At 36.6% G+C, this 14,555-nt stretch overlaps 1 protein-coding gene across 1 annotated transcript; it reads left to right on the forward strand.

The window, feature by feature from the left end:
- The first annotated feature begins 3,710 nt into the window (after positions 1-3,710).
- Positions 3,711-8,657, forward strand: LOC123309677 (beta-1,4-glucuronyltransferase 1-like). The gene is made up of 5 exons (XM_044892894.1): positions 3,711-3,863; positions 5,911-6,329; positions 6,580-7,159; positions 7,743-7,868; positions 8,413-8,657. The coding sequence occupies exons 2-5, from the start codon at positions 5,929-5,931 to the stop codon at positions 8,623-8,625; spliced, it is 1,320 nt and encodes a 439-aa protein (XP_044748829.1). The 5' UTR covers positions 3,711-3,863; positions 5,911-5,928; the 3' UTR covers positions 8,626-8,657.
- The last annotated feature ends 5,898 nt before the right edge of the window (positions 8,658-14,555 follow it).

Genomic DNA, 14,555 nt, shown 5'->3' on the forward strand with positions numbered 1-14,555 from the left:
GTAGTTTTGAAATTAAATCGTTTAGGGAAATTTTCGGAGCAACTTTTTTCATTTCATCTTTTCGCTTTTCTGATCCACTTACGTAAAACATACTGTACCTGATAATGAAAAAATCTTCATATACGTGTATCATGTGACAAGCAACAAATTGGGGTACTTCATATTTTACTTTAGATCGATTTAAAAGGTTCATTAGGTATTGAAAATAATGCACCAAAATTTTAAATAATCATATCGTCAAATGTTTCTCCTCAAGAATGTGAACCCAATTTTATTTCCTAATCCTAACATATTAACCATATGAGATATGACGTGCAGAAACACCCTAAACACATAAACAATTAGAGGGCACTTTTAACCCCTTATCACCAACTCCGTCCTTCTCGTAGAGCGGGTGGACGCCTGGGAATTTTTTTGGAAATTGTCTTTTCATCCCTTATTCCGTCTCAGGGTACGCAGCACACCGATGAGTCATGCACACGTGGTCCGTTCGCCGATCCTCAGCAAACGTATAGCTCCGCGACGCGCCGTCCTGTCTACTGAGAACGAAGCAGAGTTTTCGATCTGAAATTTTGTGCCGCACTAGGGTAGGTCATAGGGGTAGTTCGTGTTCGGATTTAGCCAGGGACGGGTCGATGGCGTGTCGACTGACAAGAATTTTTCCAGGGAATAATATACAGCGTGACAAAAAAGTACCGTACGAGGATATATTGAAAAATTCTTATCCTACTATAGATCCAAACAAAATTTCGATGTCAAAATATGTTATTTCTCAACATATTTTCCTCTTAATTGGATACATTTATTAGAGCAAACCTGCAACGTCTCTAGACAGAGCAGACCAGACCTCCACAGCTTTCATCACCTGCTCGTTCGAAGAAAATTTGCGACCTTTTAAACTTTTTTGCAGTTGAGGAAAGAGATGATAGTCGGATGGAGTCAAATCTGGTGAATAAGGGTGGTGTTCTAGTAATTCAAACCCAAAATCACGAATTTTTTGCATGGCAACATGAGATTTGTGTGCAGGAACGTTGTCCTTCAAAAAAAAAACACCTTTGAATAGCTTTCCGCGTCTTTTCTTTTTAATTTTTTCCCGTAGAGTGGTCAGTAATGTCGAATAGTAATCTGCGGATATTGTGTTACCCTTATCCAAAAAGCCAAACATGATTACTCCATAGCAATCCCAAAAAACTGAAGCAAGAACTTTTCCAGAAGATTTTTAGACACGAAACTTTTTAGGTCGTCATTCCATCTAATATTGCTTTGTTTCTGGATCGTAGAAATGTACCAAAGTCTTATCCATAGTACCAATTCGGTTTAAGAAGTCTACATCGTTTTCAAATCGAGCACAGATCGAAGCCTTGCATGCTTTTGGTCAACATTCAAACATTTGGGGATCTATTTTGCAGCAATTTTTCTCATGTCCAAATTGACGTGAACTATATGATGAACACGTTTGTATGAAATATTCAGTGCTTCAGATATCCGTTTCAGCCCAATTCGACGGTCTGACAAAATCATGTCATGAACTGCATCGATGTTTTCGGGGACTGACACAGAAACTGGCCTTCTCCATGGGTCATCATCTTCAATGGAGAATTTACCTCTTTTGAAGCTTGCAGTTCAACTTTTCACGGTCGTATACGAAGGACATTGATCACCAAGGGTATTAAGTATATCTTCGTGAATCTGCTAACCTCCTAACCTAACCTAACCTAACCTAAACTTTTTTGCAGTTGAGGAAAGAGATGATAGTCGGATGGAGCCAAATCTGGTGAATAAGGGTGGTGTTCTAGTAATTCAAACCCTAAATCACGAATTTTTTGCATGGCAACATGGGATTTGTGTGCAGGAGCGTTGTCCTTCAAAAACAAAACACCTTTGGATAGCTTTTTTAGATATGAAACTTCTTAGGTCGCCATTCCATCTAATGTTGCTTTGTTTCTGGATCGTAAAAATGTACCCTAGTCTTATCCATAGTACCAATTCGGTTTAAGAAGTCTACATCGTTTTCAAATCGAGCACAGATCGAAGCCTTGCATGCTTTTGGTCAACATTCAAACATTTGGGTATCTATTTTGCAGCAATTTTTCTCATGTCCAAATTGACGTGAACTATATGATGAACACGTTCGTATGAAATATTCAGTGCTTCAGATATCCGTTTCAGCCCAATTCGACGGTCTGTGAAGTGAAGATGTTCAGAGTCCAACTCAAATTACGATTACACCTACCCAATCCTAGTTTAGTTTATATAGTTCATAGTTTGTTGAGGGAATTACATTCTACTGCGACCTCAAGGTTTATTGTACCTCCATCAGAGATGTTTTTATAACTGCGCCATCTACAGCTCGCCCTCCCACTCCAGTTGTCCAACTAACTCCAATATCTGAGGGGTCATCAAGGAAGATAGATTCCTGCTGTAATTTCCTTATCCAGGACATTCTTGGCGAGGCATTCTGTAACCCAAAGAATCTACACTAATCAGTTTCTGATAATCTTATGCTCATCACATGCCTCCTCCAGCTTTCAGTTGTATAGTTCTGGCCAGTGTGCTCCACTTTTGGCCTCCTCTCTCTTCAAAAACTTTTCTGTGGTGCATTTCTCCATAACGCAGAAACTTTCTGGGCCAGTAAGCGTCGTGTTTGAGCCCCCTTTCTGGTAACTGTGTTGGTCTTTTCGTTTCCTTTGATTCCTGTTTGACCAGGAACGCAGAAACCTTGTTTTCTGTTCTATTTCGTTGATTTTTCTTCGGCACCATATCATGTGAATCGAGGTCTATAGCACACTCGAGCAGGACTCAAACGACAGTGCGCCTTTGTTGCCATGGGTTTTACTTTTTGATCATAGCATCACTAGGTAGGTCCACTGATGAGAAGTGGATATTCAAAGAGGACCAGGCTCTAGGCTCTCTGACTTTTAATTCTGTCATTGCCTATACCTTTCTTAGATATTCTAAGGTTGTCCTCATGGGCTACATGGCATGCAGAGGGGTGAGATCTGTAATGAAGTTCGATTCCTTTGTTTTCACTGTTCTATAGAGACATTACATGGCTAATGTTCATTGAGGCTGACCCCTATAATGCCATATCTTGAGAAACCCTTCGAAAAAGCTGAAATGGTGTATCTCATAGGTGTACGTTGAATCTAGAAGGGCTGGAGACGACTGCCTAGAGCTACAATTGCGTATTTCATCAGTGAAATCAGCTCAAGATCTCTCGGAAATATTTTTTCGACTCGAAAAAGCATATCCAGTGGTCAATTTTGAATATTTCATACCACCCTGGCGCAAATCTGTATTGCTCCATTGTCTTCTATCAGCTTTGAAGTTCAGTGATTTCCAAGTTGGTCAAATTTCCTATTCAGTCGCGAATAATACAAGATTTACGGTTTTGGCACCTTCATGTACGTTGTACGGCAATGCGGTCTGCAGAGATTTTGACAGAATCCCTGTGAAAGCTTTCAGAAACATGATATACGAGGAACATGATGAATAGCATCTGACACCCGCAGCCAGAACACTCCTAACCTACTTTCAAGGACACAGGTGGTGATGTTACCATCACCGTCAACAGATCGATAGAATTAACAGCGTGGCTTTCAATGGCCAAAACATGTGACTCCATTCAGTTAAGGCCATCATGCGGTCGTAGTAAAAATTGCGTCTTTCATGTTTTCCACGGAGATATTGATTCTTTGGTCTCCAATGCGCCTTTCTATGGCGTCGATCCGATTTACGAATCCAACAACAGAGGGAGTTAGGTTTGTAGTTGGAGGGATGGGGTTGTTTTTCCTCTGCAACCAGGAGCATTCGAATGAATATGACACACAAAGTATTTACTTACTGTTCCTTATAGAAATCAGGTGAGTGATTTATTGTGATAGATGTCTTTTTTATGCCCTCCGAATACTTTGTTGGATATAAAGTTGGAATGATAAATTTTTCTTATGTAAATTTATGGTTATTGTTATCAGGAAAGATATAGAAATATTATCCATTTCGAAAGATTGTTTTATGTTCGGGGTACATAATCTATTTCAATGAATATTCAGTATATACAGGGGTGTGTTGTCACTTACGGAATTACAGCCCCTAATAATAGTTTTTTCTTTTTATCTCAGAATACGAAAATCACTGTAGTTTTATGATATGCGAAATCTCATAGTGCTCATCTATGGCGATGATTTTGAGAACTATACTCATTGGACCACAATGTCTTTGGAAACACCAAACATTGACCGCATATTTGAATTCCTTGAAAATTGTTAAATGCAAATTCCATTGAAATGAAAGACTTCTTGTCTCAGATTTTTTATGAAAATCTACAACTGTGAATTCTATTGCGTGGTTGATGTAAAATGGTTCCAAAGTCATGATGGTAATGTGAAAAGTGTTTTTAGGATGTCAGCACGACCTCCAGGGTGACCAACCAAGTACTAACTTTTAGTTTCCTCTTCATTTAAGTTTTTTCTCTTATTCAAACCAAGAATTTCTCATATTTTCAATTATTTTTTTATGAAACAATTTTATTCTTTAACACATCAACTGAACATAGTTAGGCTTCTGATCAAACATAATACTGAAATAAATGGATGAAAGGTCAGTGAATAGTTGGAGTTGAAGTAAGAAGTAAAGATGATTTGAAAGGGTGGTAATCTTTAAGACACCACTGAAACAATAAGTATAATTGGATATGACCCTATTTTTTGTTCAGAATAACGAAAAACTTATAAACATCTACTCACTGGTGAAGAATTTGTGGTCAAATATATTCTGGCCGCTCTTTGGTACACACTTGAAAGAGAAGAGCTGAGCAATACCTTATTGTTCATTAGTTTCGAATTCAAAGATACCTTTTTTTCAATACTGAAACTCGTTAAGTTTTTTAGAGTACCATAGATTCGGGTGACTTGGGACGAATGTTAAATTCAACTTGTCAAATTTTCAAAACGGTGACCTATTTTATCTGATAAAGAGGTTAGAATATGCTTAATAACTCAGACTATTGATTAGGATATATACCATGCTTCAGAATTCGGATATAAATTTTCAAAAACATATAATATACTTGTCTCAAGTCACCCACCGATTTGGGAGGCTTGGGACACAAGTTAAAATCTATTGATTTCTCAACTCTCAAAGGAAATAGGTGACTTGGGACGGTGTATAATTTTGAACAATTAGAATTTGTGATTATATAGTTGAAATTCGGTAAGGAAATTAAATGATAAACCCCTATTACAGCCAAAGTAAAATATTTGCAACTCAAATGTTAAAAAACTAAACAAAACAAGGAAACTTTGATTTCTTTCAGTCTTTGGGGATTTCTTTGTGGAAATAGCGTGAATTATAATATCCTGCAAAAAATCGGCATATTTCCTGCTGCCAATGCGCCGCTTGTATCTATTCGGCATTGTCCCAAGTCACCCTATGAAACCACAAAATAAATTAATGAGATCCGTGTTGCCGTTTGATTTGTGAACAACCTTGTTGGATGATATATCTAATTTTCCAATATCCCACGTATCCAGAAAAAAAATTTCATATGCACAAAATAAAACACATGTACAGGAACATTAGAAAGTATAAGGGCCATAAAAAACACGCTTTTACTCTCCTGTATTCGTTAATTTTTCCTGTCAATTCAAACTCTCTGGTTACGGCAGACTCAACAGGAATTAATCGTTAAACTAACCGAAAAGACGCTACACAATCTTATAAGTTTGTCCCTTCACTCATAAATGGTAAGAAACAATGAAATCTGCAAGGGGGGTAACTGTCCCAAGTTACAGGACTGTCCCAAGTCACCCGTATCTACCGGTACCCACTTATAGTCGATCTTGTACAGATTTAACCAATAATCTCAGTGAGTTTTCTTTCTTCATTTTCCACGTCAAACTTTCATTACAGGATGTGAACAAACATGCGATGTCTAGTCTTAGGATCAAATCAGATATCAAGCAGATACTCGTAGTCCTACTTATTGTTATTTTCTTCGTAACCCTAATATTCCTAAACTATGTGCTGTTTTCCACGAGGGCTTTCATTTACGAGCAGAACATCAAGAACCAAATACCACCAATTCCAGGACGGTTCTTGTGGAGCCTGCCGATAAGCAACGAAAGTTACTGCAACTTCAACTATGGTCTTCCGAATAAGTTGAATTTTTCAGAATCAGATCTGCACTTCCCCCCGCAAGAGGGCACGAATAGTTCCTATAGGGTGCTGTATAATGTCGTTGAGGGAGATGTTGAGGAATCCGTGCCAAAAGTGACTTACGTCACGCATGTTACTGTGGATTTTGTCTTGTTCATTCCGGAAATTGTAAGGTGAGTTTAAGGGTGTTTTTGAACGAAACTCGTTTCATAATATAGGGGAGAAATGAGTCTTCGTGTAGAGAAGCTTGTGAACATCCGAAAATTGCAGGAACTCGAAATATTCTTGAAAATATTCAAAAGCCTCGTTCCTCAAAGTTCCTCGACCGAACTGAGAAAATATTCTATCAAAATTGAACTTGACGTGCTCAGGAATGAGGATGAAATGAATGTTTTGATCTTCGACTAAAAAAACTATTTTCAGGTACTGGAATGGGCCAATAAGCATAGCTGCTTTCGTTCCTGCTCAAGATGCACAAATATTTTTTCAGAAATTATTCCGCATATGCCTTTGCCTTGCTGACATGTCCAGAGTTTCTATCCACTTAGTATTTCCAGTGAATTTCGAGCCATATCTGGAGGAGTTTACCAATTCCTCTCACTTTCAAGACTGCGAAGTCAGAAACGAATTCAAAGATAAATTCAATAGAATAGAGCACGATATATCTTATCCGATAAACGTTGGGAGGAACGTGGCCAGAGAAGCTGCGAATACTCACTTCGTAATGGTTACTGATATCGAACTTATTCCTTCCGCACACCTAGCCGAAAGTTTTTTAGAAATGATGCAGTTTTTCAGGGGAATTGACCCCGTGACGCAGGTTTACGTAGTTCCTACTTTCGAGGTAGAAATAGGTTATGACATGCCGTTGACTAAAAAAAATTTGCTCGAGTTGGTGGATGCTGGAGCAGCCGTTTATTTTCATAAATTTTTGTGTCCGCATTGCCAGAAGTTTCCTGGGATTGATGCTTGGGTAACGAAGCAGGAGAGAAAAAGCGTTGAAGTGAGTATTATTAGATACTGAATCATTATCGAAGTGTGGTTGGATCAGCCTTTCAGATCTTCGACCACTTGGCTCCAGTGGCGGTTCTAGGAGTGATTTTTAGGGGGAGAAGCATAATTTTTTAATTATTATATGAGCTATATGCTTGAAAGAAAATTACTCTGAAACTTATTCTTATTTGAAGGGGGAAATAAAATCATTTTTCGACATCCGATGAATATTTATGTAGAGAACTTAAAGAGCAACTCTTCTAGTAATACATCTCAAAATTTCATCGAGCTCTATGCAAATGTTCGGTCTTGACGATTTTTTAAATGACCCCATTTTTTTTTGGGAGTTTTCGGCGAAGAAATTGTTGATGAGAAAGACTTCATACCAGCACAACCTGTCCAATATACGCACTATTTTTCAGGTCCTATGACCAACTGAAAAAAAAAAGTACTGCTTGGCCTACAAGTCAATTTTTCTCGTTAGCTTTACCACAACGTACTAGATTCTTGGTGCAAAAATTTTATCCCTTCAATGGTTTTCGCGAAAAACACATTCTTTGTTAGAAACATCTTGCATCTTAACTATTTTTCAGCCATTTTTGTCTGTGAAAAGAGAATATCCCTTCCATAGATGGGAACCTATTTTTATAGGAACGAAACTGGATCCTTTATATGATGAAGCACTCTCATGGGAAGGATTGCAAGACAAAATGCCTCAGGTGAGCCAATTTCAGTATTGAATGTATCGATTTACAATATCTTGTCCCATATTTTTAACCTCACCCTATCAAACAGGATCGGACCAACGTGGGTTGATGAAGGGTAATTTTTTTCAAGAATAACAAGCTTTCGGCAATATTAATCAAAGGGTCGGAGTCCCTAAACTAACACATTACTATAATAAATACATACCAAACCTCTTAAATCGATGTCAGAATGAAGGAAAAAGTTGCTGGCCTATTTAGTCATTGTCAAGCTTTTCATACTCTCAACTGACTGAAAAAGTTTTAACTTATAAGGGTTGGCTTTGAAGGAAAACACATTTGAGACATACCTTTATGATTCTTATCATTGTAAGACTTGAAAATTCCTCTTATAGATTTTGAGACCATTAAATAGAATGCAATGATGAGGTTAACTTCTTGTATCTTGTACCATTGGGAGGAGCAGAGATGAACACAGAAATTATCCAAATGAACAACAATTTGCTTTCTCACTCCTACATACACAAAGTAAATTACTGAATCACCTATCTTTTTCCAGATGCTTCAGATGTGCCTTCTGAACTATAGATTCGTTATATTGGATAATGCCTTCTTGGTCCATTGGCCTGGTATCAAAGGCAGGCATAAAAGAACCAATGATGGATGGAGGACTCCATACATAAAAAGAAACACTGAACGATATGGTCATATTATACGACAGATTGCTTCCACGACAGAAAGTTCAGTTAACCGAAAATGTAGATTACAGTGAAATTGTTGAATAAATATTTTATTTTGTTGTGACTTTTGTTTGTACTCCTCAATCTTTGCCTAGCACAGGGTCTGACGTGAAAGAAAGGATATCTAAATCTAAAAAGAATGATTTTTTCTAATTTTAACTACTTTATCATGTACAAATTAGAAGATTTTAATACTTATTCCACTGAATAATAAGAAATATACCATATTTTTCAACAAAGAGGTTCATAAATTCAACGAAATCTGATAAAATATTATAGTCCTTAGCTGTAGCATAGAGGTAAACGATTCATCGTTAGTAAAAATGATGTCATAAGTCATATAAATGTTAAGATTAATTGTGGATTTTAATGAAGTATCAGCCACATAAATTCAATACCATTATCCCTGTTTCACTGCAGAAACACTGACATTAATGTTATAATTCAGTAGTCGATTCAGTAGTGGATGAAACAATTTATTTTAAAATGGTTATTAAGGACTCCTTACTGGTCAATACTCATAATGAGTACTGGTGACAGTCGAATGTTTTTTCTTTGATGCTGAAGATAATGAAGAAACGACATTATCATTTTAAATATCCAAATACGTGGGCAATTGTTTATCAAGCCACCCTACTAATGTTCATTCACAAAAAATATGTACCTATTCATAATTCATGCCAAATTATTTTCTTTCTAACGGCCGTTTTCAATAACCTATCTATCCATCAATAGATAGATACTAGGGATAGACAAATCTGTCATTCTCTGCTTGTTTACGTTTCAATTTTCTATCTGTAGATAGCGATCTTACTAGCCGCAGCGATCTATCCCTTCCTCTGAAATGAGGTCAGATTGACAACCAGAGATAGGAACTTTAATTATATATGCGCCTATCTGCGTTTCAAAGAAATTTGAAGTAAACCATCGATTGTAATAATTATATATCTCCGGTAGTTCAGGTTTTTGATCTGTCGAGTTCGGGCAGTAAGGGGTAGAGATAAGCGTTGAAAATTGCTATCAGGGTGCATTTCAGTGCTTTTTTCTTAACAAATGAATTGTAATTAACTTTAAAAAATGGATTATTTGAGTAGCGACGATACCGACATGGAATTATTAGAGATGATTGATGATGAAGAAAGTGAATCGGAAGAGACCCAAAAAGTTTATAAAGCACGAGTTGATTACATGATTATTTTGAATGATTACGAGTTCACATGTAGAATTCAACTGAGCAAAGGTGCTGTGAGTGAATTATTGGATTTAATTAATCCATATTTGAGGGCGCAATGTGGGAAAATTGAAACCGAAGAGTTGAAGGATTCGGTCAATCTTCTCCAACTCTCCTCTTTCAATTTATTGTTGGCTGCATTAATAGCTCTGCTGGTAATAACCAATCTGCTACAAATTGTACCAAACGCATGGCCTCTTCTTTAGTGGTTTTGATTTAGGCTGAAAAAATCATTGCCTTCAGAACTTAAAATTAATGAAAAATGAATATCGATAACAACGGCGCTTTTATTTGAAGGTACTTACGGTTGAGGAATTCATTTTCAAGTATTGCGTGTTTGAGAATCTCGATCAACAATTATTGTGATGTATTTATTGCCGTATGCACCTTTCATTGAACGACGTTTAAGCATAGAATCTCTATGGGAAAAAAAGACATTAAGGAATTAAGCTCGTTTAATGAAATGGTGCATACGGGTATGTAGTCATACACACACGATTAACCCTCAATACATAATATTCAGATATTTACACTTTCTAACACACTCCAATATCTCAACCGCTAGAAATGAATTAATGATGTGAGGTCTTATATTAGTGTTCTGTGGTCTGAGCTGAATAGATTCCTATCTATCCTTGCCTTGAGATAGATAACGTCAAACCATAATTGTGAAATGCAAACCATAGATAGATAACTACAAGGATAGATAGGCAGACAAACTGGAGATAGCGATCTATCCCTTATCTTGGATAGGTTATTGAAAACGGCCGTAAGTCAATACATTTTCGTATCCACGAAAACCATTATTTTTGAAATTTCGTTTTCTCTAAATTTCTGCATGTAGTTAAAGTACTCCAATTTCAACATTCGATGTGAAACATATATGTCATAACTTTTTTACCCATTCGAATGAGAAGAAGCCATTAAGGTCCATAGTCTGGAGTAGAGGACCATGCATGGCCCACTATGTTTCTATGTTTTATGCATTCAAGTTCTCATTTTTTTGTGTACCTCGCGTTATCTTGATGAAAGAAACAAAATAGGTCAAGCTGATAGCCCTCGTATATTTCTTTTCTTCATCACTGTAGCATGAAAATTACACGGTGATATCCGTATGGAAAAAAGGAAAAAATTTAATGAGACTCATGATGCATCTCATTACTGGGATGACTAATGGACAAAATGGACGACTCTATGAAAAAAGGTCGTGGATAGTATCCCACACTTGTGTCTTTGACCTAGAGCTAGATGCAAAGTTGAATCATTTCATGTTGAATGACAATCCTTCATTTGGTTTCTAGACTATCAATAGCAAAGCCAGCCATGAAATTCTTTACATTGGATCACTTACGTGAATATCTTTTCTAGCATAACTGGCATACTTCAATTGGAATTTAAGTTTCGAGCAATAAAAATTCTAAGAAAAATATTGGCAGTGTTTTGCTTAAGATACACCGAATTTACAGCAGCACCTTTGAATAAATTCCAATCTTTATTTCATTCAATGATCTTTCAGTGGACATAAGAATTAAGTTGTTGTATTATTCATTTCTTCTTCTTTTCCAGTTCCCCCCGGTTCTTATTTTCATAAATATTTACCCTACAGCGAGTATCCATTTGAGGTTTCGATTTTAAGAAAAATCACCATATCGTGCATAGCTTTGTACTACGTCGTGACAACTGCATCGGTGATTTATTTTTTTTTCAACTGGGATATGGCTATATTCCTGGACGGAGGTTTCAATATATCCGTTTCAATCTTCGTGAGTATCTATAAATAATCGAATCCATATTGAACATATTGATCTTAAGGGAATCTAATTTAAGGCAACATCATTCAATAACTTTAGAATTATATTGGAAAAACTGTCACTTGATGAAAAATCGAAGGTTAATCAAGCAGTAAACTTTTAACCTTAATTTCACCTTATAAGCTTGCACTCGATCAACAATCGATAGATTGATTATAAAACTAGGTAGTGCCGTACAATAAAATTCAATGATTCACTTCTGATCTTCTAACTCGACTAAATCGTAAAAGTATCTACCTTATGAGGGTATTTCAAATTTGTATATTCTTTCTAACTCTACCCATTGTCTATGCTACGCTACTGCCAGTGAGTTTGACCTTGCCACCTTCTACGTCATCACCCTTCCAATTGGCTTCGAAATGATGTTGCTATAATATTCTTGCCACTAATACCGATATCAGCAAGATTTTGGACCTTATTGAGACAATAGCTGTGAGCTAGTGTCCATAGGAAAGATACTATGTAGATTTTTATGTCATAAGGGGGAGACATTTAAATCTGTAGTCCTGGCAGGGGTGGGTAAATCGATACACAACCAATATATTAACAATGCGAATCTTCCTCAATAGAAGCGAACTCATGTCTTCCTAATCCTATTGTGCTTTCCAGAATATTTCCATTGATTTTTTTCGCAGGGTACCATCCTTTCCTATTTGGGTCTGAAAATACCTCGAACTCATTCCACTATTATGGAATTGAAGAAAGAGATGTGGTCCTTCGAAACAGCTGATTCGAGAGTTTCTAAACGAATAGCAGATAAATACACGTTGATCCAGAAAACAAGGGTTATTCTCACAATAACTACAATTTTGGTGTTAACGCTGTGTCTGCCGATCACTGGAGATTATCGAGAGGGGATAGCTCTAGCATACATAGTGGAAGACGAAGACAAGCAAACAACTGTTCAAGTTTTTCTTATGTTAACGATCACATTGCCCAAGATTTATTACGGATATTCGGTAGTCAGTGTAGTCTTTTTGGTCATTTTCTTGATGCATGATATGAGCACACATTTTCTGTTGATAAGGGAAGAGCTGAAGTCGATAGAGAAGAAATATGGTGCAGGGGAAGACCTATTTTATGACGCATCATACCAGAATGATGTCGATAAAGTTCTGAGACAATGCATTTCACAGCATATTCTAATCCTTAGGTAGGTCGAAGTTTGCTCTTGCATCCCAGTAGAAATCTATTCACAATAACTTTTTAGGTATGTGAAGATTGTGAGGAAAGAAATAGAACGTAATATTCTCGTTACTGTTTTGACTGGGATCGTCTGCTTATCATTTTTATACTCAACAACCAAAACGGTAAGATCCTAATTGACAAAAATTAGAAGAAACTCATTTCTTGGTTGTATAATTTTTGCATCTCATCTGGTATTTTGTAGTATGAATTATTGTGGATTGATAACCACTAGTTTAATATGCGCTTGAAAGCACAGTTAGTGTCTCGATTAAACTAAGGTTCAACTTAACAAGAATTCACTAACTTCCTCCGGGTTTCGCTAAGTGTAGTTAGTGAGAAGTGCTACATAAACTCATAGGGTGGACGAGCATGATCTACAACCGTCGCACAAGATCGGCTAATACGATTACCTGCACGAGAAAATCCTTCCTTCACAGCATCTCCATATAATATCTCATTCCGGCAAGCTTGTATAGTTTCTGGTCGAACAATTCAAAAAAGGTTGTATAGCTTCAATATGTGGGCAAGAAGATCTGCCAGGATGCCAAATTTGGCCAATGCTGTTGTGGCTAGAACGGGGTCAACAGTACAATGAACATTTTATAACGCCAACAGCTTCTTTGGGTGCAGGCTCAATGTGCATTTGGGGAGTTTTTTTTTCATGAATAAGTCGCTCCCTTGATCCTCATCAATTCACTTCTTATTTTTCAGCACATGGAAATTTTGGTTTTTCTGAGATGCTTAGGTATTCAACTCCTGGGTGCTGTATTGGGATTTGTTTTTTGTACTGCAGGACAGACATTGTCAGATGAGGTACAGGACAAAATTTAGAAGTAGAAATGATAAGATAATTATTCTAGAGCTTTCCTGGAAGTCTTATTTCTAGATTGAGAGAAGTGAGATACTTCTCGATCTTGTGTTCACTAAAATAAAATTCTTATGCAGTCAATTATCACAAAGATGATTTAACATCGTTGAAATATCAACTCTTTCTTTTGGGTTTTGTTTTCGAATTATATGATGCCTTATTACCTGATATATTTACCGAACTCGTGAATATTTTCAGTGTGACCTACTCCATCAAGATTTGAGCGAATGTCAATGGTTTTTATGGAATCGATCCAACAAAAATACCTATCTTGTTTTCCTAATCTGCACGAAAGAACCGATCGTTTTCACAAATTTGGATTTAACAGTTAACCTCAATTTTCTAGTTGTTGTAAGTATGGATATGCAGCATAAACAAAATATGCTATCAACAATTTTAAGTGTTTTTTCATTGGTCCTTAAAGTGCTGTTGCATCAGTGAGTCTGTACGAAAATTACAATTGTTGCACCCCCGAAAGTACGAATTGAAAGATGTAGTACCTATTTCGATTAGTATTCCTTGGAATTGAAAAATTTAGCTTAAATTTAAAAGTTACATATAATATGATGAGAAGTTCCTTGATCTAACAGCCTTCAAAAAAACTGCGCATAACAATATCAAGTATCCACCTTCTGTTAGAGTAATCAGTCTAGTTGAAAAGAAACCATATTTAGGAAAAGTTCATCAAGAAATAATGTTTCATAAGTTCTTCGTGCAGCTGAACTCTGAAACGAATTGGTTTTTTCTGAAAGTTTCACTTCTACGAAAAAGAAATTATGGATTAAACTATCAAAAAAAATTTAATTAGAAAATGAAATATGATTTCTCATTTTCTCCTCGTTTTTCAGGTAGCAAGAAGGACAC

This window comes from Coccinella septempunctata, chromosome 3, assembly GCF_907165205.1.
Source record: "Coccinella septempunctata chromosome 3, icCocSept1.1, whole genome shotgun sequence".
NCBI classification, from domain to species: domain Eukaryota; kingdom Metazoa; phylum Arthropoda; class Insecta; order Coleoptera; family Coccinellidae; genus Coccinella; species Coccinella septempunctata.